Raw genomic sequence first — 27,962 nt, forward strand, 5'->3', positions numbered from 1 at the left:
CAGAGGGGTGTCCTTGACAGTATATACTTTTTCACTGGAAGCACACATTTTCTCCTACACTTTCAACAGATTATCCAAAAAGTCTGAAAGTCTTCCAAGTATTCATTTAAAATTTAAAGTCTTCAGTTTTAAAAAGTAGTTCCTTCATGACTAGATTTTGAAAGCAGACATTCTAAAAGTGTTTGTATCAGTTGAGGATCAGTCAGAGACCCAGGGATACGTCTCTAGCTTATTTGTTTGAACAGTGTTACTTGTTAGAAAGTTGCAGAGAAGTAGCCCTTGTGGTGTACTTAGGTCACACTTTTGGGCATGTGTTCAGTATTTCTCATCTCTAATTGCTGGGTGACTGTTATTCAAGGGAGGGGATTTCTGTAACTAGTTATAATTTGGAAAGTCTAGCTATTTTAACTCTTGACAAAGGTAGGTAGATAATCCTATTAGTAAAAGAATTACGGGAAGAGAGAAACCTAGATGACTGACTTCTTCCCCAGTTGCTCAGGGAAGTCAAGAATTCTCCTTTTTATGTGAAGAATGTGGGATTATTCCCACTCAGTTCAGTTCAGTTGCTCAGTTGTGTCCGACTCTTTGTGACCCCATGAACCACAGCACACCAGGCCTCCCTGTCCATCACCAACTCCCGGAGTCCGCCCAAACCCATGTCCATCGAGTCGGTGATGCCATCCAACCATCTCATCCTCTGTCGTCCCCTTCTCCTATTCCTACTAGACCTTGCTTATTATCCAGGAGGTCCTTTCTGGTCTTAAGAGGATGATGAAGTTCTTTTCTACTTTGACAGGTAACTTTGTGTACATGTGCACAGTAAGTCCTTTAGCTACTGACTGTAAGAGACTCTGGGAGTTCATTGCAGATTTGGCAACATTAGGTGCTCAAATTTGTGGAGTGCTTTCCCCCCACATCCCTCAGCCTGAGGTCGTATTTACCAAGAAAACACTGGTGGCTCAGTGGTAAAGAATCTGCTTGCCAATACAAAACACATGGGAGATGCCAGTTCGATCCCTGGGTCAGGAAGATCCTCTGGAGAAGGAAATGGCAACCTGCTCCAGTGTTCTTGCCTGGAAAATCCCATGGACAGAGGAGTGTGGAGGACTAAGTCCATGGGATTGAAAAGAGTTGGACACGACTGAGTGAGCACGCACTGTATCCCTCAGTCTGTGCCTTTTGCTTGTTGAACTTAGTTGCATGTATTTCAGTATTCTCTGCTAGGTTGAAGCTCCCCATAATGTCTTTTTTGATGTATTTTAGAAGAGCGGTGCTCAGAGTTGACAGTTGACATAATCAGCATCTGTCTTCACTGGATGCCTGCTCCTGACCTAAAGGAATAAAAAGTTTTCAACGACCATTTGGTAGCTGCCAGCTTTTAGGAGCTTGAATTTTCTGTGAATGCACTCTTAACAACTGTCTTACGTTGCATGGCTGTCTCCTCTCTGAGGCCAAGATTGTGTTCCAGTGATGGTTGAGGTGCTTTGCCCAAATAATCTAGTGTTAAGTGTAGAGCAGTCAGTCTTGTCAGGCCTGTGAACTAATCCTGAGAATATATATCTGATTGTTGAGGCCTGACTGGAAGGGAAAGTGTGGACAGTTAAGCGTCTTCAGATGAACTTCTCAGATACTGGATCATTTGACTTACGTAGCGGAATTTTGGGGGAAGTATATGGTTTGCTTTTTACCTCCAAAGAAATGATGACTCATTCCCTTCAAACGTTTCTGTATCACACAGTTACCCCTGGTTGGTTGGAATTGCTGTTTGGTTTATTGCTCAGTTTCTTTAATGACTCAAGGGAGTTTTCCCTTTGGGCTTGTGATCTGTTTTTGCTGATAAACCTTAATGCCTTTTGAGGCTCTAAAGACAATAGTGTTTTCTTACCTGTTTACTTTGTACTTTGAAGTTTTGCAGAATGTAATCTGAAGGAGAATCAGATTCAGTTAGCTTTTTTCCTCCTATTTTTAGAGTAGAAGTAAAGTGAGAATAAGCCCTTAACTCTTTGCCTTTCTTCTCTATTTCAATTTCACACCCTTATTGTAGTCTCAGTCATTAAAGTATGATTTGCTTTTAAGACATTAAGGCAGTGGGTGGACTGGGTAAAACAGGTTTTTCTTTTCCTCAACAGCCCATTCCTGCTTTAAAGCTCTGACTTCAGGCTCTTGTGGAAAGACTATTGAGTGTTGAGTTGTGCGCTTTTACTAGAGGATTTTGATTATTAGTATCTAATAGTTAGATTAGATTTGATCATTAGTATCTCGCCAAAGAATAAATATTAGCCATGAGCAGCGAATTGATGTGGCTGGGCCCCAGCTTTAACACTTCCAGTTAAGCTTGGTGGATGTCTTTTACCCCCATCTAGTAATATGTTTTAGAGAAGGAAATGGCAACCCACTCCAGTATTCTTGCCTGGAGAACCCCATGGACAGAGGAACCTGGTGGGCTATATATAGTCCCTGGGGTTGCCAAGAGTCGGACACAACTGAGCGAGTAAGCGCAGTAATATGTTAACTCAATTGCTGAGTATTTCTTTTATCAAAATAGGGGATGAGGAGAGAAGGGGCCATGTTATGGTGTAGAGAAAGGGTTCCTAACCAAGTGAGGATGTCACTGTCACCTGGGGACATTTTCCAAAATATATATTTCTGGGCTCCACTCTGTACATACAGTCCTGCAGGGTGGATTGTTCTGAGAAAACAATGGATGATTTTGGTGCCTTCTACTGGTTATTATTAAGGAAAGAAGCATCATCCCTTTTGGGTCTGGAAATATCTTCTTTGAGTGATAGTAATTTTTAGAATTCTTCTGGTCTGAGTTGTTAATTAAGAAATTTAATGGGGAAAAAAATATCACTGCATAATTAGGAAGTTGATTAAGTGCAGTACTGTTTCTCAAAGAAGTTTTTTGGAGGGGAGAGGGGGAAAGAAGATGTGGATGGTGACATTATGCAGAGTTTGCTTACAGAGTCATGTTCTCTTGAAGGGATTCAAAGACTGAAAATGGTTAATATCATTGGGGAGATCTGTAGGTCCATGCTGATAGGAAAGTAATTTGTGATGCAAGAATTCTGAGTTTCCTGGACTTAGATGGACTCTATCACATCATAGTCCTGGCCTTGTGAAAATGTTAAGAAAATAAACCCTAAGTATAAAAAGCACTGAGATTGTGTTGAGTGGAGCCTTAGTGTTAATTCCTGTTCTGTTACACAACCACACTCTGAATTTAAGGAAGCCAGGAGGGAAATCACTCAAGACACTGGTTTTAAACCTGAGGGTCATGATCCATTTAGAGAGATGCAGAATCAATTCAGTGGGCCAAGCCTTTAAAAAGAAGGGAGAAATAGAAAAGAAATGTAAGTCTGTCACTAGTAATAAAGCATAAAGTATTTTGGAAATTTTTGTTTTGTTTTTATATTTTCTGTTGCTATATATGCGAGTTTGTATTGTAAAATACATTTCTGTGGAACTGCATTGGGACAGTTTGAAACTCAGTCTAAAAAAGCAACAGGCCCTAAATTTACTAGATTTGGCAGACTGGTACTGTTGTGGTTATAAAAGTGTCTTGCTTAGGATTATTGAATAAACCTTTAGATTGGAAATGGAATAAAGAAAAAGAGGAAGTCTGGTTACTTTTATCATTATTTGATAGCTTCTTAAAGTGCTTAATGTTTGAATCTTCACACTAAAGTTGATCTTTTTTCCTTTAATATTATACTTCTAAAAGATTTATGGTATTCTTTACTATCATTTTATATACATTCATTGGGCAAAGTGCTTTGGTTTTTTCCTCTACAAGAATACATTTTCAGTTTTCTAACAAAGTGTGAAGGAGAGAATGTTTTTTTGGTGGAAGTTTCACCAATACCAAGAAGATCCTTGCTTAATAGATCACACTGACACCCACCCACAGACTCATACACACAGACACTGTTTAGTGGATATTCTGTGTCCCTTCTAGATAAAGAAACAGAGGTACAGATAGGTGAAATAATCTGCCTGGAGGTGTACAGTAAGCTAGTGGCCTTTGTAGATGACCATTCATAGCTCTTGTATTTCCAGAGACACAGTGTAGAGATTAAGTTGGAATAAATAGAAGCCTCTGTAGCTGTGTGTCACCATATATCCAAGGTATATTCGACCCAGAGCGTAAACTATGGAAAGAAAATTCTTGGAGTGGCACTGGGTTGTGATGTGTTTAGTCCTCCTCTGCCTGTGACACTGAGGATGGAGGCTTGAAAGAGTACTGGGTACTGTCAGGAGGCCTGGGTTCCTCGTCTCTGCTGTAACTCAAGCCCATCCGGATGAGCTTAGGCACCGCGCTCTACTTCGGGGCCTCTATGAAATGAAGACGTGGGTTTGGTCTCTAAAGCTCTCTTTAGCATTTAGATTGCATGCTTCCCCAGGGCTGCTTTATTGCGTCAGAATCCAGCCTAGGGTTGGTGTCGTTTGCAAGGCCCCGAGGAACTGCCGCCTCCTTTTCGCTATCCAAGGAGATAGCAAACATTACCCCCACAGCTCTTTCATGCAGTGAGCTGCCAGTGTTGTGAGGTGCTTCTTCGTTGAGGACTGAGCCTAGGTTGTTTGTGGTGATCTAAAAGGACCTTGGAATGAGGCCAGGAGGTGTAATTTCTGTGACCAACTAGTTACCTGTTCAGAAAACTTGCTAGGACCTGTCCAAGTACAGAAGCATTCTATCATTGGAATAAGAGAATATAGAAATACATCTCCTTAAGAGGTGTTTCTCTGTGCTTAAGGGGATGTAGTCAAAGACTTCAAATTCATGGATTCCCATTATCTTCTCAGAGCTATTACAAAGAAAATATACTTCTGCTGAATATTATTTTGTAAACATTAGCAAGGAATGCCTTTGTATTTTAATAGGCTTTTTATGATGGAATTATTAATAGTCAGCATTTGCTGATCCTTTGCTCTTTCCCTAATACTAGTTATGTTACTTTTTTGTTCAGTCAGTGCTGTGATAACATCCAGTTATCTTCTGACATTGGTAACCTCTTATTTATGGGTGAACTAGGAACTAGAATCACCAGAGGGAAAACTGATCTGAAAAGCTGGAATGATGGTTCTCCCATCGTCCCATTCATGCACTCTGTTTAACCATTTGGTTTTATCACAGCTTTAACACTAGAAGATGCTCTGTAATAATCGAAATTATGACATACCTTCGGTGATGGTAGCCTCCTCTGATCTTTCTCAGGTCTCATCCAGCACTGCCACTGCTGAGCAGGATTGATTGTTGATAGCAACAGTGGGCTCTAGGGAATGGCCACCAAGAACTGTGGGGAGGGGGTTGCAAATAAGCTGTGTTTCTATGGATAGCCCTCTGGGAACCCAGAACTTGCCCAGTGCTAATTACTGTATACCACAGCCTAATTGCTAAGGGCATAAATGTTTTCAGCAAACATTAGTTGAGCCACCCATCCTCCTCCTAAGCTTTCATGCTTCTGCTAGAACATGGCATGTAGATTGCCAACAGGAGTGTAAAGTAGCAGCATTGTCTTTTTTGCACAGTCTCCACCATCTTCAGCTTCCCTCCCTCTTGCCTACCACAGTTAATGCTGTCACTGCTTACCAGTCTCTCAAACGTGAATTTGAGAATCTGGAATTATCTGTATGCTTCCCACTCCATACTTCCTGTGTCTAATAAGTTACTAAACCCTGTTTGTTCTACCTCTAAAATTGTTTTTCAAATTGTGCTGTTTGTTTGGCCCTGATATATAGCTCTTAAGGTCAAGCCCAGTTTATTTCTGTTTTGGACTATTTCAACAATAAATAAAATTTATTGTTAACTAAAATTTTTTGTCTCTATAATCTCTGTCCTGTTCTATTCCTTTCCCATGAAGTTGTCTTTAAAAAAAAATTGCTCTCTTGATTAATAACCCATGCATTTTGTTTTGTTTTTAATTATTCTTCAGTTTGCTTTTTTCTTAAACTCTACACCGTGTTCTGGAAAATTTTCATGGTGGTTCATTTAAATCTGTCTTTTTAATGCTGCTAAGTATGGGTATATAAAATGTATATATTATAGTTTATTTAACTGTTTCTCTATCAGTAGATGTTTATGTTTGTTTATATTTTTTTCTTTTGCTGTCACAAAGTGTATGTCCTTGAACACGCACATAGATACAAACAGGTAGATACCAAAAATTGGAATTACTGAGTCAAAATGAATGTACATTTAAAGTGTTAATGCTGCTGCTGCTGCTAAGTCGCTTCATTCGTGTCCGACTCTGTGCGACCCCAAGGACAGCAGCCCACCAGGCTCCCCTGTCCCTGGGATTCTCCAGGCAAGAACACTGGAGTGGGTTGCCATTTCCTTCTCCAATACATGAAAGTGAAAAGTGAAAGTGAAGCCGCTCAGTCGTGTCCGACTCTTAAGTGACCCCATGGACTGTAGCCTATCAGGCTCCTCCATCCATGGGATTTTCCAGGCAAGAGTACTGGAGTGGGGTGCCATTGCCTTCTCCGTAAAATGTTAATAGATACTGACAAGTCACTTACAAAAGTACCTGTCAATTTATGCTTCCAATCTCTGTGCTTTTTTTTTAAGCGCATTTTAAATCTGGACCTAGTGTACTCCCCTAGCCTCAGTTCGCTTGTAACTTGATGTGTTCCCTCATTTACTTGGCCTCTGTCAGCCATGTCCAGGCCTTTGTTCAGTACAGCCTGTCTGCCAGGCACCATGCTAGGTGCTGAGGATGGATTCTGGAGAAGACAGAATACGGTCTCTGCCCTCATCTTGTGTGTGCGCTTACTGCACAGAGCTTTTTGCCATTCCCAGGCTCCTTGATGCGTTTGCTGCTATTATTCTCTCTTCTGGGTATGAGTTTTTGTTTTTTCTACCTAGAGACTTTTATTTGGTCATTCTGTAGATTTTATCCTGTCTTGTCTTCCTCATCTCCCCACAGGTAGAGGTAGGTAGGCCTTCCTTAGTGATCTCTTTTCGCATCCTTTTTGTAGTGCTTATCCTGAATAGTTCTGATTACTCATTTATTTATGCATGTGCCCACGTGTGTCTGTGTGTGTATGTATGGGCCTCATTAGATTATAAGCTCGGTAAGGGCAAGAACTGACACTGTTTACCTTGACGTTCCCCTAGCTTACTGCCTTAAACACTGGAGAAGCTTCATAAATGTCGAGGAAGGGAATGAATGGCAAACTAAAGATGAGCTTGTTTTGTTTGGGGCACTCGGGGCGCTTGTGAATATGGCTGGGATCCGGTCAGTCTTCAGGTACCCAGCCGTGCAGGGAGATGAGGATCCCGAGTCGACTGCACGGCACATTGTCGTAAGCTCTGTGTTGAGGCACGAGTGAATGCTTGACAGGAGGTTTGCTCTCATGAGTTGGGTGTTCTGGTGACTTTTCAGAGGAGAGGGCTTTTTCTTGCTTGTGCTAGCTGTTGTGAATGACTCACGTCATAAGATACAGTTCCTTGCCTTAAGAGTTTTTGTCAAATGGGACCTTAGAGCAGAGATGGGTGGACTGTGGCCTATGGGGCCAAACCTTGCCTGCTGCCTGTTTTTGTATAGCCTGTGAGCTAAGAATGATACTTTAATTTTGCAATTGTTTTTATAAAAAAAGTATTTTGTGATTGTGAAATTACATGAAATTCAAGTTTTAGCATCTGAAATTAAATTTTGTTGGAACACGGCTCCCTTCAAGTCTTCACCCTCTGTTTTGTGCCTGCGTTTGCTGTGGCCGCAGAGCTGAGTAGTTGTGACACAGACTGCTTGGCCTGTAGTACCTAAAATATTTACTCTGCGGCCTTTTACAGAAATAGTCTGCTGCCTTTCGGGTTGTGGTGTTGTTCAGTTGCCCAGTCATGTCTGACTCTTTGCGATCCCGTGGACTGCAGCAGGTCAGGCCTTCCTGTGCTTCACCGTCTCCTGGAGTTTGCCCAGGTTCATGTTCATCAGTGATGCCATCCAGCCATCTCCTCCTCTGACGTCCTCTTCTCCTTCTGCCTCAGTCTTTCCCAGCACTGGGGACTTTTCCAATGAATTGTCTGTTTGCCTTTTGGATTAAAGAATGGGAAAGATTCAAATAAAGAAGAGAAGAAGAGAAAGACATATTGAGAGGATTAGTTTGAGTTAAGATAATGGGATGGGTACTTCCCTGGTGGTCCAGTGGTTAAGAATCCACTTCCTGTGCAGGGAATGTGGGTTTGGTGCCTGGTCAGGGAACTAAGATACCACGTGCTGTGGGGCAGTTCAGACAATGTGTACTTCCAGTGCAGCCAACGGAGAAGATGGTAGGACAGTAAGTCCTGCAGTCTTCCAGAAGTTTCAGAGCTGAAATGATGACCCAGCTCAACCTTTTATGTTACAGACAGAGGATCAGAAACTTTGTCAAAGTCCACATGTCTGTTAAGGGGCAGTGTCCACTGCAGTCCCTGGAGCAGAAGCTTTGCGGACTTTAGAGGATGATAAGATTACTGCTAGGGTAGGGCCACATCATGAATGGCCTTGCCCTTGAAAAAATAAGGGTTGGAAAACAAACTAAGAACAGACTTCCTTTCTCTCTCTGAAAGCAATATTTTCTTCTTCTGTATTTCCAGAAGGCCTTTGAGCCCTACTTTGAGATTCTGGAAGTGTATTCCACAAAGGCCAAGAACTACGTGAACGGGCACTGTACCAAGTGCGAGCCCTGGCAGCTGATTGTGTGGAGTGTCGTGTGGACCCTGCTCATAGTCTGGGTGTATGAGTTTGTCTTCCAGCCAGAGAGTAAGTATATTGCCCCCCTCTGTAAAGGTGCAGTGGAGTTGACACCAGCTTTGGAACTCGGGGCTAATGGATTGGGCTAACTTCTTGCCTGGTTGGTTTGGTTCTGATTCTTAAAATCTGTTTAGATAGAAAGGGCATTGCCTTCTGACTGGTAATGTTTTAATAGGACTCTTGTGTGACTGTAACTGTTTATGTTGATTTTCCTGGATTTGAAATTTACATTAAAACCCCTGAGAGATTAGTCATCATAAGGACCCAGAATGTGGCTCAGACCCTCTTCACTTTTACTTTCTTGCCTAGAACATAATTGTGTCACCTGGAGTTCTCTAAGCATGGATTTATTGCTTTCATTATAGGCTTTTTTTCCCATAAAAGATTATGTGAAATTAGAACAGCACCCATGCAGTGACCATTGGCATGTCTGCTGTGTGTCAGGCACTGCCACGCTCTAGAGATGTCTCTACAGTACAAGTAATACAGGGTCCCTGTCCTCTTGGAACTGAACTTCTGCTGTCAGGACAGTACACTTTGAGCTTCCTGGGTAGGGACTCCGGCAGCCAGACTGATGGGCAGAGAAGGCCTCTCCTCAGGGAGTGTGGGAACTGAGAAGTTTTTTAGTGATCAGTTTGTCCATCTTCCATCCTTCCTAAGACCCTCCTCGTGTTCCCTGCACCCCACCCCCACCCCCACCACTTGGTGGTGTGCTAGCTCCTTCCGAGTTCCTCCCCTGTGGGCTGGGTTGCGTAAGTCAGCGGTAGGGGAGGAGATGGGTGTTCTGTACACGCCCCTGCACCCCTTCCTCACCCATAGTAGGGTATCTGAGTTAGTAACATTGATGAGACTTCCTTATCAGTTCTCATCTGTTTAAAATTTCCGTTAACTGTTTGCTTCCCTGATAACATCTATTTGAAGGGGCTTTTCAACTGATATTTTTTTCTGTTTTTTTCCTTCTTCTCCTAGGAAAGTCAGCTTAGAGGCCAGATTCTGTTTTATCCCTTTACCATGATGATTAGCCAGCCGTCCGGTAACACTCTGCCACATTGCCAAGTTATAGCAGAGTTAGCATCGCACTTAATTAAAGTAGAGGTGAAATGTCCTCAGTTTCTGCTCCTAGTGCTTGCAAGACTTTCTCATAAATTCATGACATTATACAGACTAACCCTTGTGCTTCATTTGCTCCATGGTTTGGGAACAGACGCAACCCTTGTCCTCCTGCTCAGGCTTATTCCTTTCCTGGGAAGCATTTGATTCAGTGCCACCCACCATTCTGTCTGATTCCAGAGGGTTCTAAGGAGTAGCAGTTCTTGGTTTTTTTATTGTGATGAAATATACAGAACATAAAATGTATCATTTTACCCATTTTTAAGTGGAAAGTTGTGACATTAAGAACATTCACATTGTTATGGAGCCATCACCACCACCTTTCTCATAATTCTAGGCTCTGTGCCCATGAAACTTGACCTTCCCACTGCTTTCTCTCCTCAGCTTCTGGCATTCACCATTCTCTGTGCTTTTCCTTTTAAAGTGGCGCTTTGTAAATCTGAGCGACAGATTTACTTACAATCATAAGCATGTCTTCCTGTTAGAGAAACTATCTATTTACTTGGTCTTGGTCAGAGACCTTGGTCAGGCCAGAGTCAAGGTCAGGGACCTTGAGGTTTATATTTCTTCAGTATGTTGGGTATTAGCTTTAGGTATTTACTTGTATTTTCCATTGTGCAGTCCACAGTGCCCGTGCCCGTGCCCATTTTGTTTAACCCATAGTAGAAGCTCAGCCATCTGAGGTCCTGCTACTTACTTACCTGCCTTTGGTGTTCAGAAACGAATGTGCGAGCTCTGAGTACACCATGAGAACACTAATACTAGCAGTGTTAATGGTATGTGCCGTCTAAATCTTTGTGAACTCCAAACCATTGCATGGTTTTTAGTAACATTTTTTCTTACTATAAAAGCAGTACATTTTCATTGTATAAAATCAGGCAATATGGTAAGCCATAAGAATGAAATTAAAATCTTGTTACCTAGAGATAGCCACTGTTTATGTATCTGTATGGCTGTCTGTGGCTTCCCAGGTGGCTCAGTGGTGAAGAATCTGCCTGCCAAAACAGAAGACACAGGAGATGCAGGTTTGATCCCTGGGTTGGGAAGATCTTCTGGAGTAGGAAATGGCACTTGCTCCAGTATTCTTGCCTAGAAAATTCCATGGACAGAAAAGCCTGCAGGTTACAGTCCATGGGGATGCAAATAGTTGGACACTACTGAGCAACTGATCATGCAGGCACCCACCTCTTTCTGTATCTGAATCATACAAAATTAATTTCGTAGGTTGAAAATTGCTGAATTTTGGCAGTTTCATATTGCTTAAATACAAAACACACTTTTTATTTTATAGCTTCCACCTTGAACTTTAGACACAGATAGAAATGTCTTCCCTCCATAGATTGGGTAATTTTGATAGAATTGCCTATTTTTTTAGCACCTTGCTCACGTAGACATATTCTGTGTATTAGTAAGCACTGAGTTCCTTTTGGTGTATTGCCCTAGGGGAGTCTAAAGTCCGACTAGTGATAAATTTTGCTGATCTTCAAATTCTGGGTACCCTCCTGAGGGAGAGAGGGTAATTGTGGAACACAGGATGGACACAGGTAGATAAGAACTGGATGCGGCAGGAGGGTAGGGCAGGGTTGGCAGTCTTGTAGGGCGTGATCTCTTTTTTACTTCTCTGTGGTTATCAGCTCACATCCTTCCTCACTGATGTTGGCTTTACCTGTGGGATTGTCTGTAGGTCATCAGTAGACACCAGAGTTCTGTGGTTGTAGGAGGATTCTAGCCATGGCACCTTGGGCAGTGCCCTTCAGCCTGTTAGCCTGTTTCCTCGCAGTGAAATGGGCATACTCATAGTGCTTTACCCAGTCAGAGAGTGCTGTGAGGCTTGAGTGGCATCACTGGTGTGAAAGGGGTTTGTAAACTAAAAAGAGGCATGCATTGTTGTTCTTACACTGGCATTTCCTATTTTATTACCTTAAAATGTTCTCGTTACTTTTCTTTCTGGACCTCTGGGGCTTTTTACTGTTTTAAAAAATTAACTCTTATTGCATATAGTTGCTTTACACTGTTGTGTTACTTGCTGCTGTACAGCAAAGCGAGTTGGCTCTCCACATACATGTCTGTTTCGATTTGCTTTCCATTTAGGTCACGCACAGCACCGTGCGGAGCTCCCTGAGCTGCACAGTCGGTTCTCAGTAGTCACCTGCTCTGCGCCGTGCGGAGCTCCCTGAGCTGCCCAGTCGGTTCTCAGTAGTCACCGGCTCTGCGCCGTGTGGAGCTCCCAGAGCTGCCCAGTCGGTTCTCAGCAGTCACCTGCTCTGCGCACAGTAGTGCACCTTCTGTTAGTCCCTCTCTCCTACTTCCTGATTTTTACTTTGGAGATCATCTTTTCAGGTCTCGACCACATGGTCTTTTCATTCTTAATGTCTCTGTCTCTGATCTGTATTCTGTTCTTTTTACTCTGTACCATGTTATCTCACAGATTTCACAAAATTACGTGTTCTCCTCCACCCAGTCACATTAATGTACTTTCAGACACCTGATTCAGCTTGCTGATTTTTAGACTTCTTTCTACCTCCTTAATTAATTGCTTCATCCATTAAAATAGGGAGTAGTTCTGAATCTTTACAGCTTTAGCACTGTTAGAAATAATCAGATAATAAGCAGCTGAACCACCTAACACTGAATGCTGCTCGTTTGATGGATTGTTGTGGTGACATTTAAGAATACACTTCAGAAGAATTTATAATAATGTAGAAATGCTGTAAAGGAGAAGCGAATACAATATTCTGTGTACCATAAGATTTCAGGACTGAAAGGAAATACTCAAAAATTTAAGCAGAAAGTAACTGGTTTCAGCTCTTTGTCTTAGCCTGTGTCTTAGATACCTGGTTTTGTCCCAGACATTTATAGAGTGTTAACCTCAGTGCTAAGCACTTAGGGATGCAACCTAGGCAAAAACTACTATAAAGATGCATAGCATCATTTAATAAATACCCGTAGATGGTGCAGACACCTTCTTTGGTTGTTGAAAGCTACTTTTGGGCAAGGAAATTGGAATACACAGACCTCCTAGGAAAGCAGCAAAGTTCATTCAGTTCATGCCTTGTATCCTTGCAGAAAGCATAGGTCTAGATTCCTTTGAAACTCATTTGGGATAACTGAAAATTCTGTTGTGCGTGTGAAGCAGTGTAGAGTCTTAGGAGTCTAGGACTAGAAAAACAGAGACTTCATTTAGATCCTTGCCCCATCACTGATATGATCCTCGGCCTTGAGCAAGTTATTAATGCTTTGATCCTCAGCTGCCCTTGGATAGTAGGTAGTGCCTTCTATGCCAGCCTCAGAATCTTGCTGTTGAAGTCAGTTGAGGTACACTGAACATGAATTCATTAAAAGGCATGACTGTGTGTTTAGATGCCATGCATTTATAATAATTGTAATTTACAGGATCAGAATTTCAGATTTGTCCTATGTACTGCCCAACAGAATGAAGTCTGATTGGTGTCCATGATATCTGAAAGCCTTTTTAGGTCCAGAAAATGTTATTGGGATATGTGTTGAATGAGAGACTAGAGCACAGATTCTGAGAAGATGCATGGGTTGGTCATTTGTTTTGAGGCAGGGGAGAGAAGTATTGGGCACCTGGAAACCTTGGGAAGGTAAGGAACTCTGCGGTACACTTGGCCCAGCAGTTTTGTCTCTGGGAACTTATCCTGCAGATATGCTCTGTTGGATGCAGTATAGCATGTGTTACAAGGCTAAGCTATTTCAGCGTGGTTTGTAACAGCAGACGTCAGAAACAACCTACGTTTCCATCAGGAAAGGGCAGGTTAAATAAACTAAGGTACGTTCATCTAATGGAATACTCTATGGATGTAAGAATGCATTAGGGAGCACTGGTCTTTAAAAGACTGCTGCTGAGCAGAACAGGTCTAGTGCAGTGCTGGAGTATGCTACCCTTTGTGTAAAGGAGACAAGACAAGAACGTGTCTTCACTCTTGCTTGTATATGCAAACAGAAACTCTAGAAGGGTATCTAGAAACTAGTAGTAGTAGTATTAACCTGGGGGTAGGGTGAGGGTCTGGGGGATAGATGAGAGTGTGTGTGTTTATTTTTTTGAACCATGTTATAATATATTACTTGTTCAAAAAAATTTTTTTTTAAGAAACTACCTTTGTCATCTAAAGGCAAGTGTGATTACAGAGGACATGCTGAATATTGAATAGTTCATAAATTATGACTATCAGGCCATAATCCGTGGGAATTTCAATAGAACCGTTTGTTTCTTTTAGGTTTATGGTCAAGGTTTAAGAAGAGATGTTTTAAGCTTATCCGGAAGATGCCTGTCATTGGTCGTCAGGTAAGCAGAGCCATTTCGCTTTTCCCTGTTGCTTCGCTCCCCCATGATCATCACACCTCTTTCTTTCTGTTTACTAAAGCTAGGAGTTCAAGGGGGATGGGTGCGTTTTGTCCCATCTCCAAGAAACATTTGACCACGTCTGGAGACATTTTTGGATATCAGAAGAGGAGGTGGGTGCTCTGGACATTGAGCGGACAGGGGCGAGGGATGCTGCTAAACATCCTCCAGTGCGCAGGGCAGGCCATGCAGCGGAGACCCATCAGACTCAGAACGTAGAAGTGCCACGAGTGAGAAGCATGATGACACTCTTTCTCTACCATATTTGACCAGAGGAGAAAGGAGATGTCTGTTTAGGAAAAATTTGAAATTAGACCACCTGACAGAAGTGACAGGAAGCTTTGGAAGAATATTTGTTGGTGGTGGTTTAGGCACTGAGTCGTGTCCAACTCTTGCGACCCCATGGACTGTAGCCTGCCAGGCTCCTCTGTCCATGGGGATTCTCTAGGCAAGAATGCTGGAGTGGATTGCCAGTTCCTCCTCCAGGGGATCTTCCTGACCCAGGAATTGAACCCGGGTCTCTTGCATTGCAGGCAGATTCTTTACCAACTGAGCTATGAGGGAAGCGGAGCAATATTTGGCTGAACTGAATTTAGATACTTAGCAGGGATTGAGTGCTTACATGGTTCAGGGTTGGCAGGCTTTGTCTGTAGAGGGCTGGATATGAAGCATTTTAGGCGTGGCAGGCCACGCCACACCTGTCAGCCTCTCAGCTCTGTCCTTGTGGAGGGAAAGCAGCAGTAGAGCAGCGGGTGGAGGAGTGGGCCTGTGTTGCAGCAAGAATCTCCTCATAGCCACAGTCCACACTCGGCCTGTAGTTTGCTGATCCCAGGTTCAGAAACTTAGCAGAGCTGTTCTCTCGCTCTTTGTTCATATTTGTAGCGTAGTCTGTTCCCCTCACTGGCTCCTCTCTGACCTCACCCACACTCAGGATGAGACAGTCGCCTCTGCCTTCCCACGGATTCTTTATCACAGATGAAGACAAACAGGGCAGGCGCCCCACTGCGGGCTCTTGACGAAGGCACACGGCCCTCGATGGCTTCCTCTCCCCTGCCTCCCGCCCTCCCCCTCAGCTTCCCTGCAAGTTTTCTTTGATTTTTGGCTTTCAGTTCCTTTCCCCCTTTCCTGGCCAAATCAGAAAAGATGGCAGTTACTTCCAGCCTTTGACTGATGTCCCTTCAGAAGACTGTGTGAACTCTCCCAGAACTTTGTATTTTTAGGTTCATTTCCTGTGGGGAAGTGGAAGTAATAACGGCTGGAGAAGGAGAGAAATGAGGGCTTTTATTTGACCCTTAATCATATTAAGCCCTAAAATCAATCTGCTGTAGTCCTTAGAGAACAAAGAGCAGGGGAGAGGAAGGATAGGGAGGACAGGCTGATGACAAGGGAGAAGAGTGTTTCCCTTATCATTTCCTGTATTCCCCCCCCCCTTATTCCTTACACTTTGCTCCTCCCATTTCTAATTTTGATACAAATGAATGCTGGGGTTCCAGAACCCATTAAATTTATATGATAACAGCATTGGAAGGTATTATTCAATTGTGTTACTTAGTAAATACAGCAGCATTGGAAGGTACATAGAAAATGTATAATCAGCTTTCAACTTTCAGATGCAGATTATGAGGTGCAGAGACTAAAGTTACTTGTTTTGAGCTAGTGTGTGTGTCCCTCCTCATTCATTGAGCATCTGCTCAGCGTTAGGTACCATTCTAGGTGCTGGGGACATAGTGCAGGACCACTTGGGAGGCCACGCCCTTCCCACATGGAATCTACATTTCAGTACTAAGGAAAGACAGAAAATGAATAAGGAAGCAAATACATACGAATTTCCCTTTGAGATAAATGCTGTGAAATTAAAATGCAGTGGCGCTTCAGAGGCGAGAATTGATGAGGTGACGTGAGGAAGTGCTTGCTGTGCTTTCTGATGCGCCTCTTATGGTCAGTTTTGTCTGTTTTATTACAGTAGCATCAGCTGTGCACGGAAGCCCAGCTTCCATAGTTCTGGTTACGTTTATGCAGCACAATTCTTTATGTGAATCCAAAAAATATCTTCGTACCCATCACATACTGCTCTGGCATTGTCCAGGAGTATTCCCTGTTCTTCCTTCCAGTGCCTGCCCGATAGACTGTTGCAGACATGTTCCAAAGGAGGGGCTTTCCCTGTGGTTTTATTGAGGGCCACAGCTAAGAAGACCATCTTGGATTCTAATCATCCACTGCTAGAGATGAGACAACCTAAATGTTTTTCAATGAGGCGTCAAACTTTAACAGACATAGGGCTGAAACCATGTCACTGTAACACACACAAGTTGTAATGTGTAGCCACTCTTCCCTAAATCTGCAAACCAAGAGTCTCTCATTACAACTAGCAGTCTCTGCTGTATTCGTCCTATCTGCTCTGTTCCTCCCTTCCCCCCTTACCCTAGCACTTTTCATTACCTTCATTTTCTGACTGTGATGCTTAAAGATAAGCTTCAGGACAGGACTTACCCCCCCGCCCCACCTAAGCTGGTACTGCCCAAGTCTGTTTTGTCCACTGTGTATCCCTGGCCCACTGTGTATCACTGTCGTATAGTTCAACAGATGTTTACTAGTGAAGGAATGAAAGAACATGAGGATGGGGATGGAAACGAAATAGCCATAGTTGATAAATTATGTGGCAGAAAGGCCCGAAGCGCCTCCTAGCACTGGAGAGTGGGGCAGTGCGAGCTGTCAGCCCGAGGAGACAGGCGGCAGCCTCCCTGGCTCTTCCTGGCATGTCTGCCTTCCTCTTCTGTGTGGGATTCTTGTAAGGCCTCCAGTTCCTGGTGGGTTCTGGGCGTGCCTGGTGAAGGAGCCCCTCACTGGCTCGAGCACCAGAATCTGTTTTACTGCTGCTTGGCCTGTTTCCCGGCTGCTGTTCATGGTTCTGCCTTGGTTTCTTCGGTGCATACATTGTAGCTGCTGCCGAGGCCCGAACAAGGTCTGACTCTTGCCCACAGAGAAGTGCTGACTTCAGCAAATGCAGACCAGGCAAAGCATTGGTGATAGCACCCTGACAGAGGAAAGGGGCGGGGCGGGGTGGGGCACCGGGTGTATCTTTGACCTTTAGAGAGAGAGCTGACTTTTCAGACTTCTAAGAGACTGTTGCCCAGGTGAGATAACAGCTGAAGGGGTCAAAATGTCAACGTACCTCTTTAAGAAAAAGTACCGTCCTTGTTCTCAAGCACTTGTGCAGTGCCCAGCATCAAGTGGTTGGTTTGGTGATGTAACTGGTTCTTCACTGTCAATACTGTATTCTCCTGTCTCCCTGTTAACTTTATCTTCCTTACCTTTGGAGATCCAAGATAAGTTGAACAAGACCAAGGAAGATATTAGCAAGAACATGTCATTCCTGAAAGTGGACCAAGATTACGTGAAAGCCCTGCCCCCTCAAGGTCTGAGCCCGGCTGCAGTCCTAGAGAAGCTCAAAGAATACAGCTCTAAGGGTACGGTTCTCAGCAAATGCACGCTGCCCACTTCTTTAATGTGGCTGGTCACTCGCTCACTATTGGATGTTTATAGAGATTAAGTAGAGTTCATCCCTGGTGCTTCTGTGTTCAGGAGGGCCCACCGCCTGTCTCAAAGGCTGAATTTCATCTTTTAAAAACTATATTTAGATTCATTCTTCACCTATAAAGCAAGCAGATCTCAGAGAAGATAGAACTTGGTTCCACTTCTTTTCTAAGCCTGAATAAAATAGATTTGTTTTTTGGAAAGACAAAATGTGATAAGACTGAAATAGAGATTCATTTTAGAAATTATGGAATCTGTATAGAGGCACAGAAGAAATAAGAAGTCAGTATAATTTCATCCTCAAAAGACAAACACAGATGATATATATATCTATATATCTATATCTCAAAATGTTAATGGTATTTTGTGTAATAAGCCCACGCGTGTACATGTATGCATGTAGGAAGGATAAATGCACTTAGCAGCCTAGTGTTAAGAGTATAGCCCATGGACTCAACCTTGACTCACATCTAGTTCAGCCACTTAACAGGATGGCCTCAGGTGAGTTACTTCACTTCTCTATGCCTCTGTATCTCTCTCTCTACAATGAGGATAGTAATTGTAATACTTACCTGAAAGGATAATTGTAGAGATTAAATGAGGTCATACATATAAGCATATAACACCTGGTTTATAATAGGTACTCAATAAATTTCAATAAATATTAACTATTATTAATGCAAACATGTTTGTTACAAATTAGGATTATATTACAAATAAGTTAAACAGAGGCTTTTTCATTTGGCGTAATTTTAGATTTATAGAAAGTTTGCAAAGATATACAGAGATTTCCCACAAACCTCTCACTCAGCTTCTCCTGATGTTAACATCTAAAATAAGCTTGGTACATGTGTCAAAACTAAAAAAATTAACATTGGTACAGTGCTGTTACCTAAACCACAGATTCAATTCCTGTTTCACCAGGGTTATCTATAATGTCTTTTCTCCTGTTCCAGGATCCAGGGTACCATACTGTATTTTAAAAGTTCTAATTGACATGTGTTGAATTTTTAATGATATTTTTGATTAGATGATACAAAACTAGATACAGTCCAGGAATTATACAGGATATAAAACAGGGATTAGCATTCTGAGACCTGTAGATGAAAGATCTCTACATATGAGTGCTGGGTTGGCTGCCTCATATCTCCCTCCCTTCCATTTCTAAGTCGCTGTCCATTCCCATTACTCTGCAGCTCCAGTAAAAGAGCAGGGAATGAAAGCACACGCCCTACTTTTGAAATGCAGGTGACCTCTGGTCTGAAGACGTGCCTGTCACAGACCAGTCCCTCTGAGGACAAAGTCAGCTTGGCCACAAGCCAGAGCTGGCCGGTCACGTGAGGATGAGGGCTTGTCTGGATAGTCACTGCTCCGTCTCTGCTCTCCCTGGAGCTGCAGACCTTGGCTCTGTTAGAGCGATGGCAGCAGTCTTCAGTTTGAGTGATCCTGTAGTTCTCACTGCTCACTTTCAGTAGGGTGCAGGCATGTTAAAGGACCCGAGACCCCCACACGAGTGGATTTGTTGGCATTGTGAAGCGTCTGGGGGAGCACCTCAGAGAAGAGTGGGAGGCCGGGCCTCACATCCTGGTCAGGAACCTTTCCTCGGATCCTTCTCCCAGTGCTAGCTGTGTTGCTGACGCTGAGTGCTGCGGCAGATGTTGCTGGAAGCAGGTGGCTGACTCTGTACGGGTTTCCAGGCTTGTCTGAGGGTGATGCTGATGGCTCACATCTCACCATGGTTTGTCCAGTCAGAGATTCAGTTCCCTGACTCCAGCTCTGGTGATCCTGTGCTGAGATTTTGCACTTTGCCTTACTCTTTTCTGCTAACTCTGCTCATAGCAGTTTCCACACTTCCTTTGACTGGCTAGAAAGGGAGAGAAGGTGGAAGCCCCTGCAGAAAAAGGTCACGCGGAGCCATACAGGGAACAGAAAGCGAGTGTAGATAGAGGAAGTGGTTCTGCTGGTAGAGGCCAGTTGGGGATGATGACGTTACTAGTGGACTCTCTTTATTGTACCTAGATGCTGTTGCTACCTTTTTCACACTGTTGTTGATGGTAGTGGTTGACCTTTCATCTTTATTTTGCTGTGACAGTCTTTACTGAAGCTCTTTTTCTTGATTTAACATAAGGATGCCTTGGAGTTTCCGCTCCAACTCTTGTACGCAGAGGAGTTTCTCACTGTTTCTTCTTTAGAATCTGTCTCCCCAGAGGCTCCTGCTTACTGATCCAGTGGTCTGCCCTTTCTGTGCAGATGTCTTGTGGCAAGAGGGGAAAGCCTCCGGAGCAGTGTACAGTGGGGAAAAGGAGCTCACCGACCTCCTCGTGAAGGTGAGCAAGTGCCCAGTCCTCGGAAGGAGTGTGCGGCTCTGCTGGTTTAGATGATCACATCTTTTTCTCTTTATTCTTGTAATTTTAAAAAAATTACTTAAGGAAAGTTTATTGTTAAAACTGAACAGGTTCAATGTCTCTTACCCAACATAGACAAATATGCATAACATTGTCCAAGACATCTTCAGTCTGTAAAAAAGTAAAATGTAACTTATGTCTCCAGGCTTAATAGACACCTTGTGTAGAAAGCAGATTGCTAGGGAAGGTAGTCCATCATTTGCGATTATTAATGATAAGATATATTTTGTTGGATCAGAAGAGATAAGGGATGGAAACTTGGTCATGGTTTCCTGTACCCCTTGAGTCTCAAATCAGAGAATCTGAGAATGAGCAGTGGTCTCAGTTATAATTCATATAATTGTCATACTTTTTTGTTGACTTTAGAATTGCTTTAGCTTCTTCCATTTCTAATCAGATTTATTTTTTAAATCTCACTTTGTCATACAAAATTGGCATTGGACTGTTGCTTTCTAAGGATTTTGTGTTTGATTATTAGAACTATGAAACTGTGCATACCTTACTACATACTACATGTTTTGCTCAGCTGTATTTTGACATAATACCCTGACCTTACTTTTGTGCTTAACAATCTTTCAGTGACTTCCCATTGTCTACAGGACAAATCCTAAGCTGCTTATGCAACCAAAAATACCAGTCCCTTCATGAGCCAGATCCCACCTATTTTTTTCAACCATTCTTGTTATTTTCCCACATGAACACTGACTCCTGCCTTTTCTGTTTACTGAGTACCTTGCTTCTTTGTTGTTTTCCTTTCCCTCGTTCTTGGTACCTGTTCTTAATGATGAATTCTTATTCACGGCTCAAGGTTCCACTCAACAGACACCACCAGACCACTCAGAATGTTCGAGACTCCTCTTTGAGGCCCCTTGCCTTCATGCACATATACAAATCTGGTATCACACTGAAAATAGTTATGCCACACACTCTACTAAGTGCTTCGCGTGTGTTTGCTTCGTGTGTGTTATCTTGCTTATGGCTAGAACCCCATCAGCCGTGTACTGTGATTATCCTCTTTAACATATGGGGAACAGCCTCAGTGAGGTTATTTACCTAAGATTACACAGCTAGCCGTGACAGATAAAGCTAAGATTTCAAACTGGGTCTGTTGGGTGTTTTAGTCAGTGCTTTTAACCACATTTATTCTTCCTCTGTTACCACTGGGTCAAGATAATTTTTATGCCTGTCTCTTCCACTACAGCATTTTGATCTTCTTTAGACTGGAGGCCATATCTTACCATTTTCCCAGTTCCTATGGTATCTAACATAGTTTGTCTGATTCTTTTTCCTGTATGATGTAAGCGTCTCCACATGTGCTTGCATTTCTCCATAGGCTTATGGAGATTTTGCATGGAGTAATCCACTGCATCCAGATATCTTCCCCGGACTCCGGAAGATAGAGGCAGAGATTGTGAGGATGGCTTGTTCCCTATTCAATGGGGGACCAGATTCCTGTGGATGTGTAAGTATGTGCAAATGACATTCTATAATATGACTTGTTTTTTTTTAGCATAAAGTAGGAGGTTATTAAAAACATACTGTTACACAAGTAATACATGATTATTGTAGGAGGATCGAGCTGAACAGAAATTTTTAAAGATTACTTGCAATTTTGTAATTAGTGTCTTATCATTATTTTAGTAAATATCTTCTAGATTTTTTTTCTCTTCAGTCTTTTATTTTGAAAATCTTTAAACTTATATTGTCAGGATAGTTCTCCTATCTCTTCTCTTTTTCTCTCCCTCCCTTTCTTTCTTCCACCCACATACCTAACCACTTTGTTGTTGTTGTTCAGACGCTTAGTCATGTCTGACTCTTTGTGACCCCATGGACTGCAGCACACCAGGCTTCCCTGTCCTTCACCAACTCCCAGAGCTTGCTCAAACTCGTGTCTGTTGAGTCGGTGATGCCATCCAACCATCTCATCTCCTATTGTCCCCTTCTCCTCTTGCCCTCAATTTTTCCCATCATAAGGGTCTTTTCCAATGAGTCAGCTCTTTGCATCAGGTGGCCAAAGTATTGGAGCTTCAGCATCAGTCCGTCCAATGAATATTCAGGGTTGATTTCCTTTGGGGTTGATTGGTTGGATCTCCTTGCTGTATAATTTTGTCAAAGCATCTCATCGTTTTTTGATATACTTGCTTTGCTTGAGCTGGATATTGTTTTGCCATAAATCAAATCTTAGTTGGTTTAGGATTAAAGAAAGAGTCATTATGTTTAAAGATATACATGAGGATTCCTTCTCTCAACTGTTCTTTCTAGTAGATGTTTGTTAGTTTTCGTAAACTGTGATTGATGAACTTCTATTGAGATTTGTTACTATAGACTGGTATTGCCTTCTCTAGAAAAAACTAAATTTCAGCTTATGCAAGATAGAGTTAACCCAGGGTACTGTAATGGTAACTTCTAGGTGTGATCCTGTCATACTTCTCTAATCATCATGAAGTCTGCAAATTAAATTACTGAAGGGCCCATCCCAAGACAAGAACATTTTATAGTTACTTTTTTCTCCCCCAATAAGCAGCATTGGGTTTTACTTCTAAGTTGGCACCATGAAAAATCAACATGTTCAAATATTCAGTAGCTAACAAAATGAGTGTCTGGTATTCTAGACACTCATTAAAAAAAAAAAAAAAGATTCTAAAACTGTTAAAATCTGAATCAACCCTAATCTAGCAGTGGGTTCCCTTATGGCATTTAATGAATGGGGTGATACAGATGCCGATATTCTTACAGTACCTGGGTATTCTGTGCCATTAGACTCTTAATGAACTTTTAAGAGAGTATGGGTTAAACAACCACAAAACCAACTTGTGGTTTATCTAGTAAAGTGGAAAATACCCATATGTTATGACCCTGAAACTCCACTTCTTGGGATATATTCTAGGAAAGCTAGTACATGTGTATATCAGGGTAGATGTATATTCATAGCGACATTGTTCATGATAGTTAAATACTGGAAATAATTCAAATTATCTGTCAGTGGTGGGGTTGATAAATTGTAGGAGACTGTGTATGCTTCAAGCTACTGTAGCTGTCACTGAGATTGACGCTCAGATTGCTCCAGTTTTTGCCAGTGAGAGCTTCTTAATTTTGACTCCAGTGTCTTTTTGCATGACTCAAAGTAGTTTTCGAAAGCTTCCTTTCTTCCCCACCCTTCCTTTTTTTTTTTTTTTTTTTTTGAGAAAATATTTTTATTTGGTGAAAATATCTTTTACATTTCCTGCTTCAGATCCAGAATCAGCCCTAGTTCAAGTTGATTTATAACCATGTAAAATATTTTCATGGTTCCTAAAAGTAAAATTTATAGAACAAAGAAAGACAGTTAACCAGAATAAAACCCAGAGAAACGAATAGAAAGTGAAGAGACATGAAAGATAGAGTGAGAAGGGCTAGCACACCTCTAGTTCATATTTAAAAGCAGTCCCCCGAAATAGATAACCTGTAAAGGTGTAACTATTAGAACAACTGATGTTCTCAATAGCAACGATGGCTGGGGCAGTTGCTGGTAAAAGGCAGATGGGCTGTGAGTTAAGAAATGTTGGAGCTGGGTGATACATGCAGGGGTGTTACTAATTCCCTCTTTAACTGTGTGTATTCTTCTCGTTAGTTCTTCCATTGGGTTTCTAATTTCATTTACTGTGTTTTTCATTCTTGAGAATTCTGTTTGTTTGGTTTTTTTTTTAGTTTGTTTGGTTGTTCTTTGTAGTCCCTTTCCTTGGCTTATGTTTTGTTTATTTAAATATATTGCACATAATTATTTTATATTCTACATCTGATAATTCCATGAGCCTTACTTTTATGTTTCTGTTCTGGTTTTACCTATGTTGTTTGTATCCTTATACCTTTGATCTTTTTTTTTTTTTCCCTATGAGTTAGGGTTTTCCTGGAAACTTAACTTTTCTAGTTTTACTTACGTTGTTTGTATCCTTATATCTTTGATCTTTTTTTTTCCCCTATGAGTTAGGGTTTTCCTGGAAACTTAACTTGATGGTTGAAGTAAAGTTGAGATTTGTATTTACTTCTGCCAGTTACTGGGGAATGGCTGGGAAGTACTGCCACGTCGGAGCCAGTGTAAGTCCGATTTTCAGCCCTTAGTTTTGTACTGTGAAAGTAGTCTGAACTCAGACCACACACCCAAATAAAAGCTGTTTCAGCGTACATTCTTGAGAGATCCTTATTTTTCTTTGCCCTGAGTATCTGGGTTGAGAAAAGCAGTTTTTATGGCTATCCTCCTCTGTGCCAGCAGGGTTTATTTCTCTCACTGCTAAGAGTGTGGGTGAAATCAGTGTTTTCAGCCATACCCTCTTAGATGCCTTACCTTGAACAGGCCCTAAATTTGTTTCCTATTTATTTGTCAAAGTGAAAGTTTGAAGTCTGATCTAGGAGTTGGCAGTAACCTTCAGAGTTGCAACCAGCTCTGACACTTAGCTTAGATGACTCTTGATCACACAGTTCTTGATCCAGTGTGTTCCTTTTTGTTAGCTCAGCTGTGGATGGATGTAAACATACTTGTTAATGTTTTAGCAGGCTTTTTTAGCTGTTTCATATAGGAGGGTGGCCCAAGATGTATAATGTATATTGCTGGAAACAGAAGTTCCATGATTATTTTTTTCTACATGGGAGACCTTTGCATACTTGAAAGCCTCTTTCCCCTCAATCCTCTCTTCACCATGGTTTTCCTAGGATACTCAGTTTTCTAAGTGAATACGATCTCACAGATTTCCACCCGTGCCCAGCCTTCCTCTCAGTGCTTTTTGGCTATGTATGACTAGCACATGGACACAGTTCTCCAGAGCACTGAGTTTTCAGTCTCTGCCTTCTCTGGATTCACTAAATTGACCTTAAACCTTTCCTATACTCAGTATAGTGGTTCTCAGCTTCTCAGCAGTGTTTAGGATGTTCCTTGCTATTCCTAATGTATATAGTAATTCTGCAGTCATGCTTTTTGATACTTTGTGGGGTTTTTTTAGGTCTGTAGTCTCATCATTTCAGTGTCCACTCTTTGAGCTCTTGTTTTCTTGAATTCCTGTTCTTATTATTTTGTCCTACAGTGAGACACAGGAGGAATTTCCTTCTGTTCCTTAGGTTGTTACCTTCTGAGTTGGCCTTTATTTTGCAGGCTACCTTCTTTTTCTTCTCTGTGTTTGCATAGTTACCATGCCATCTTCTTTCATCTTGGCTCGTGTTTCTGTGACTGTCTCTAGACATTCTGTTTGTTCTGATGCGTGGCAGGTCTGGTCTTGTCTGAGAGGCAAGGCTTGGGTAAAGCTTTGTTCCACCTATATTAGAATATCTTGGCCTCTTCTGCAACTTCATTCAAAGTCACCTACCAGAGTTCACTCTGCCTAGCTGGAAGAGAATAATACTCTTTGGGCTTTGAGTATTTCTTTAGCTCATCCTATATCCCTGGAGGCTTCATTTTAAAGAGCAAGTCCTGGTGTTCCCCCTTCCTGGGCTGCTTGTTTCTCCCCAGCTGCCATGTCTCTCTTACCCACTCATCAGACAGTAAGGAAACCCCCTTCACTTGGGGAATATTAATGACAATTCTCAGCATTTTGCTGTTTTACCAGGACAATTTCCGCAGTTTGGAGGAGGGATTGGGAACTATGTTTCACTCTTTGCCATGATTCAGGGACTTGTTTTGTTTTCTCATTGCCAGTATTTGAAGTTTATCGTGTTAGGTTATCTCCTTGTTTGGTTGTTGTTATTGCAGGGTTTTACTGCTTTTTTCCTTCATTCTTGCATATACTGAGGGGAGAAAATCTGTGAAGTGGTTTCAGTCTTCCACCTTAATACCAAAGTCCAACTCATGTTTTCTTGCATTGTTTCCATGCCTCTCCAGTTAGGACCTTTTTTTAGCACTGTGTCAGGGGTCAGGAGGAGACCAGATAGAATCTCAGCTCCCCAGCCTCTTCAGGCACTTAGACTGTTATAAGAGAACTAATTACCTCTGGGATTATGTGAGTTTCTCTGGTTCTCTCTTAAGTCTCTGCCTTTCTGTGTCTCTGTCTCTCTTGATGATCTCCTTTTGGTGAGGAAAGTTCAGAGGTAGGAAACAAGAAGACAAAGCCAGCTAACTGGGCAGTCTGGAACCTGTTCCCAACTGAGGTCTTAAGCTCTTCTCATTCTTTATTCTTCACCGGACACCGTCTTTCCTTTTTGTAGCTTCATTTGCCTCAGTTAGAATGAGTGAGAGGTGACTTTATTTACTGAAAGAAATTTGGTTGCTGCAGTAAAGTCTTGGCTTGTACAAATGCCATCGGGTCCAAAGAGTATCTAAAAGAAAAATTTCCCAGTAGGTCCTGTTCTGCCCTTGTTTTCTGACATAGCATATACAGGGTGAGAGTTTTTGAAAGTGTTGAAAGATGTTGACTAATGTGTCCAGTAGTTACTGAGGCTTCTGTCTTCTTACTTTAGAATTAGATTTCCATTTTGGGGTGGTACAGGGGACAGGGGGTAGAGGAAATAGAGTAGCAGCAAAATTTGAACACAGAATTTGGGGTCAGAAATTAAAATCAGAAGCAGAATTTAGGTGTTCCTGCTTTTACAGTCCAAAGTACACCATTGTTTGCCTAACAGATGATACTGATTGGATTTGTTACTGGAGTGAAAATAGGACATGTGAAGTGAGTGACTAGGGGTTTGGAAATATTTCTGCTTAGGTCATTGCTGAACTGCAGTGAGAGAACAGAGCACTGAGAACTTGGTGCTTTCCTGACTTCCCTCGCCGCTGTCTTGGTTCCTCATGTGGTGTTCTGAGGTTTTATGCTGGACCCCAGGACACACTGCAGTCTGCAGCACTGACCTCAACTGTAAGCACAGAAACAAGGGTCCTGTGCCCCAGTTCAGTGCCTTACTGTGTGGATGATGGTCACGTGTTTCCTGATGGCTTCCTCAATTACAGGATGACTGACTTTTTAATCTGTCATGTAACTCCTAACCACTTGGATTTTGTAGCCTGTGGTATTTCTGTCTTATATATGGATATTACTGTAGGAAATTTCAGCCATCATCTGCTCTCATTTCATCTCATCAGGTTACACTAAATATGAAAATATAGAAAGTTTTACTTTTTATCAAAAGATGGATGACTTTGGGTGAATCAGTTTCTCAGGGCTGTTTTCTTAGCTATAAAACGGAAAAGTTTTCTAAGGTTGTACGAGTCTTTGGAGATGACAAGTCTAAGGAAATACTCACCTAGCTCAGTGCTATGGCTCTTTTGTGTGTGTGTGTGTTTTGAAATGATTTCATTCTTAGAAGTTACCAAAGGAAAGCCAGATGGGTATGACGTACCTGTATTGGTTGTGGTTTACTGAGAGTCAAATCAGGCATTAGGAAATGTTAACTGACGATCTGATAGGTGTCAGCTTTCCTAGCTGGGTATCAGGAGTATTGTCATGAACAGACTGGTCGCCACCTTCATGAGGTTGTAGTCTAGTGAGGAAAACAGGATGAAGGAAATGACCTCAAGTATTTTTGTATCAACTCAGGTAAAATTGGCCTGTGTCAGAGGGGCTAGATAGGCCTAGCTTCGGGAAGACATTTTTCTTCCTTTAAAAACATTAGGATTTTTGTTTTGATTTCAGATAAGTAAGTTAATAAACTTCTAAGCAGAGGCTCCTTACTTTTCTGTCTTTCAAACTTGTCAAAATCACAAGTTTACTCTGGAATGTCTAAGTGTCTCTTCTTGGTCTTCTAATGTATCGCATAGTTGACTAGAGCTATAACTTCCCAGTTTCACATTCTTTAGTGGGCATTAGAAATTTAAATCAGTCAGTAATCCTGATGCTTCTGGAAGGGGATAAACAGCCCTGT

General features: G+C 42.0%; 1 protein-coding gene across 12 annotated transcripts in view; it reads left to right on the forward strand.

The window, feature by feature from the left end:
* SGPL1 (sphingosine-1-phosphate lyase 1) overlaps positions 1-27,962 on the forward strand; it is an 83,825-nt gene that overhangs the window by 43,878 nt on the left and 11,985 nt on the right. For all 12 annotated transcript variants that reach the window (XM_069571984.1, XM_069571991.1, XM_069571992.1 and 9 more), the window contains 5 exons: positions 8,576-8,741; positions 14,081-14,148; positions 17,525-17,672; positions 19,990-20,066; positions 21,478-21,606. In XM_069571984.1, the coding sequence (XP_069428085.1) occupies positions 8,576-8,741; positions 14,081-14,148; positions 17,525-17,672; positions 19,990-20,066; positions 21,478-21,606 (588 nt within the window). The remainder of the gene's footprint in view (positions 1-8,575; positions 8,742-14,080; positions 14,149-17,524; positions 17,673-19,989; positions 20,067-21,477; positions 21,607-27,962) is intronic.

Source organism: Ovis canadensis, chromosome 25 (genome assembly GCF_042477335.2).
Source record: "Ovis canadensis isolate MfBH-ARS-UI-01 breed Bighorn chromosome 25, ARS-UI_OviCan_v2, whole genome shotgun sequence".
NCBI classification, from domain to species: domain Eukaryota; kingdom Metazoa; phylum Chordata; class Mammalia; order Artiodactyla; family Bovidae; genus Ovis; species Ovis canadensis.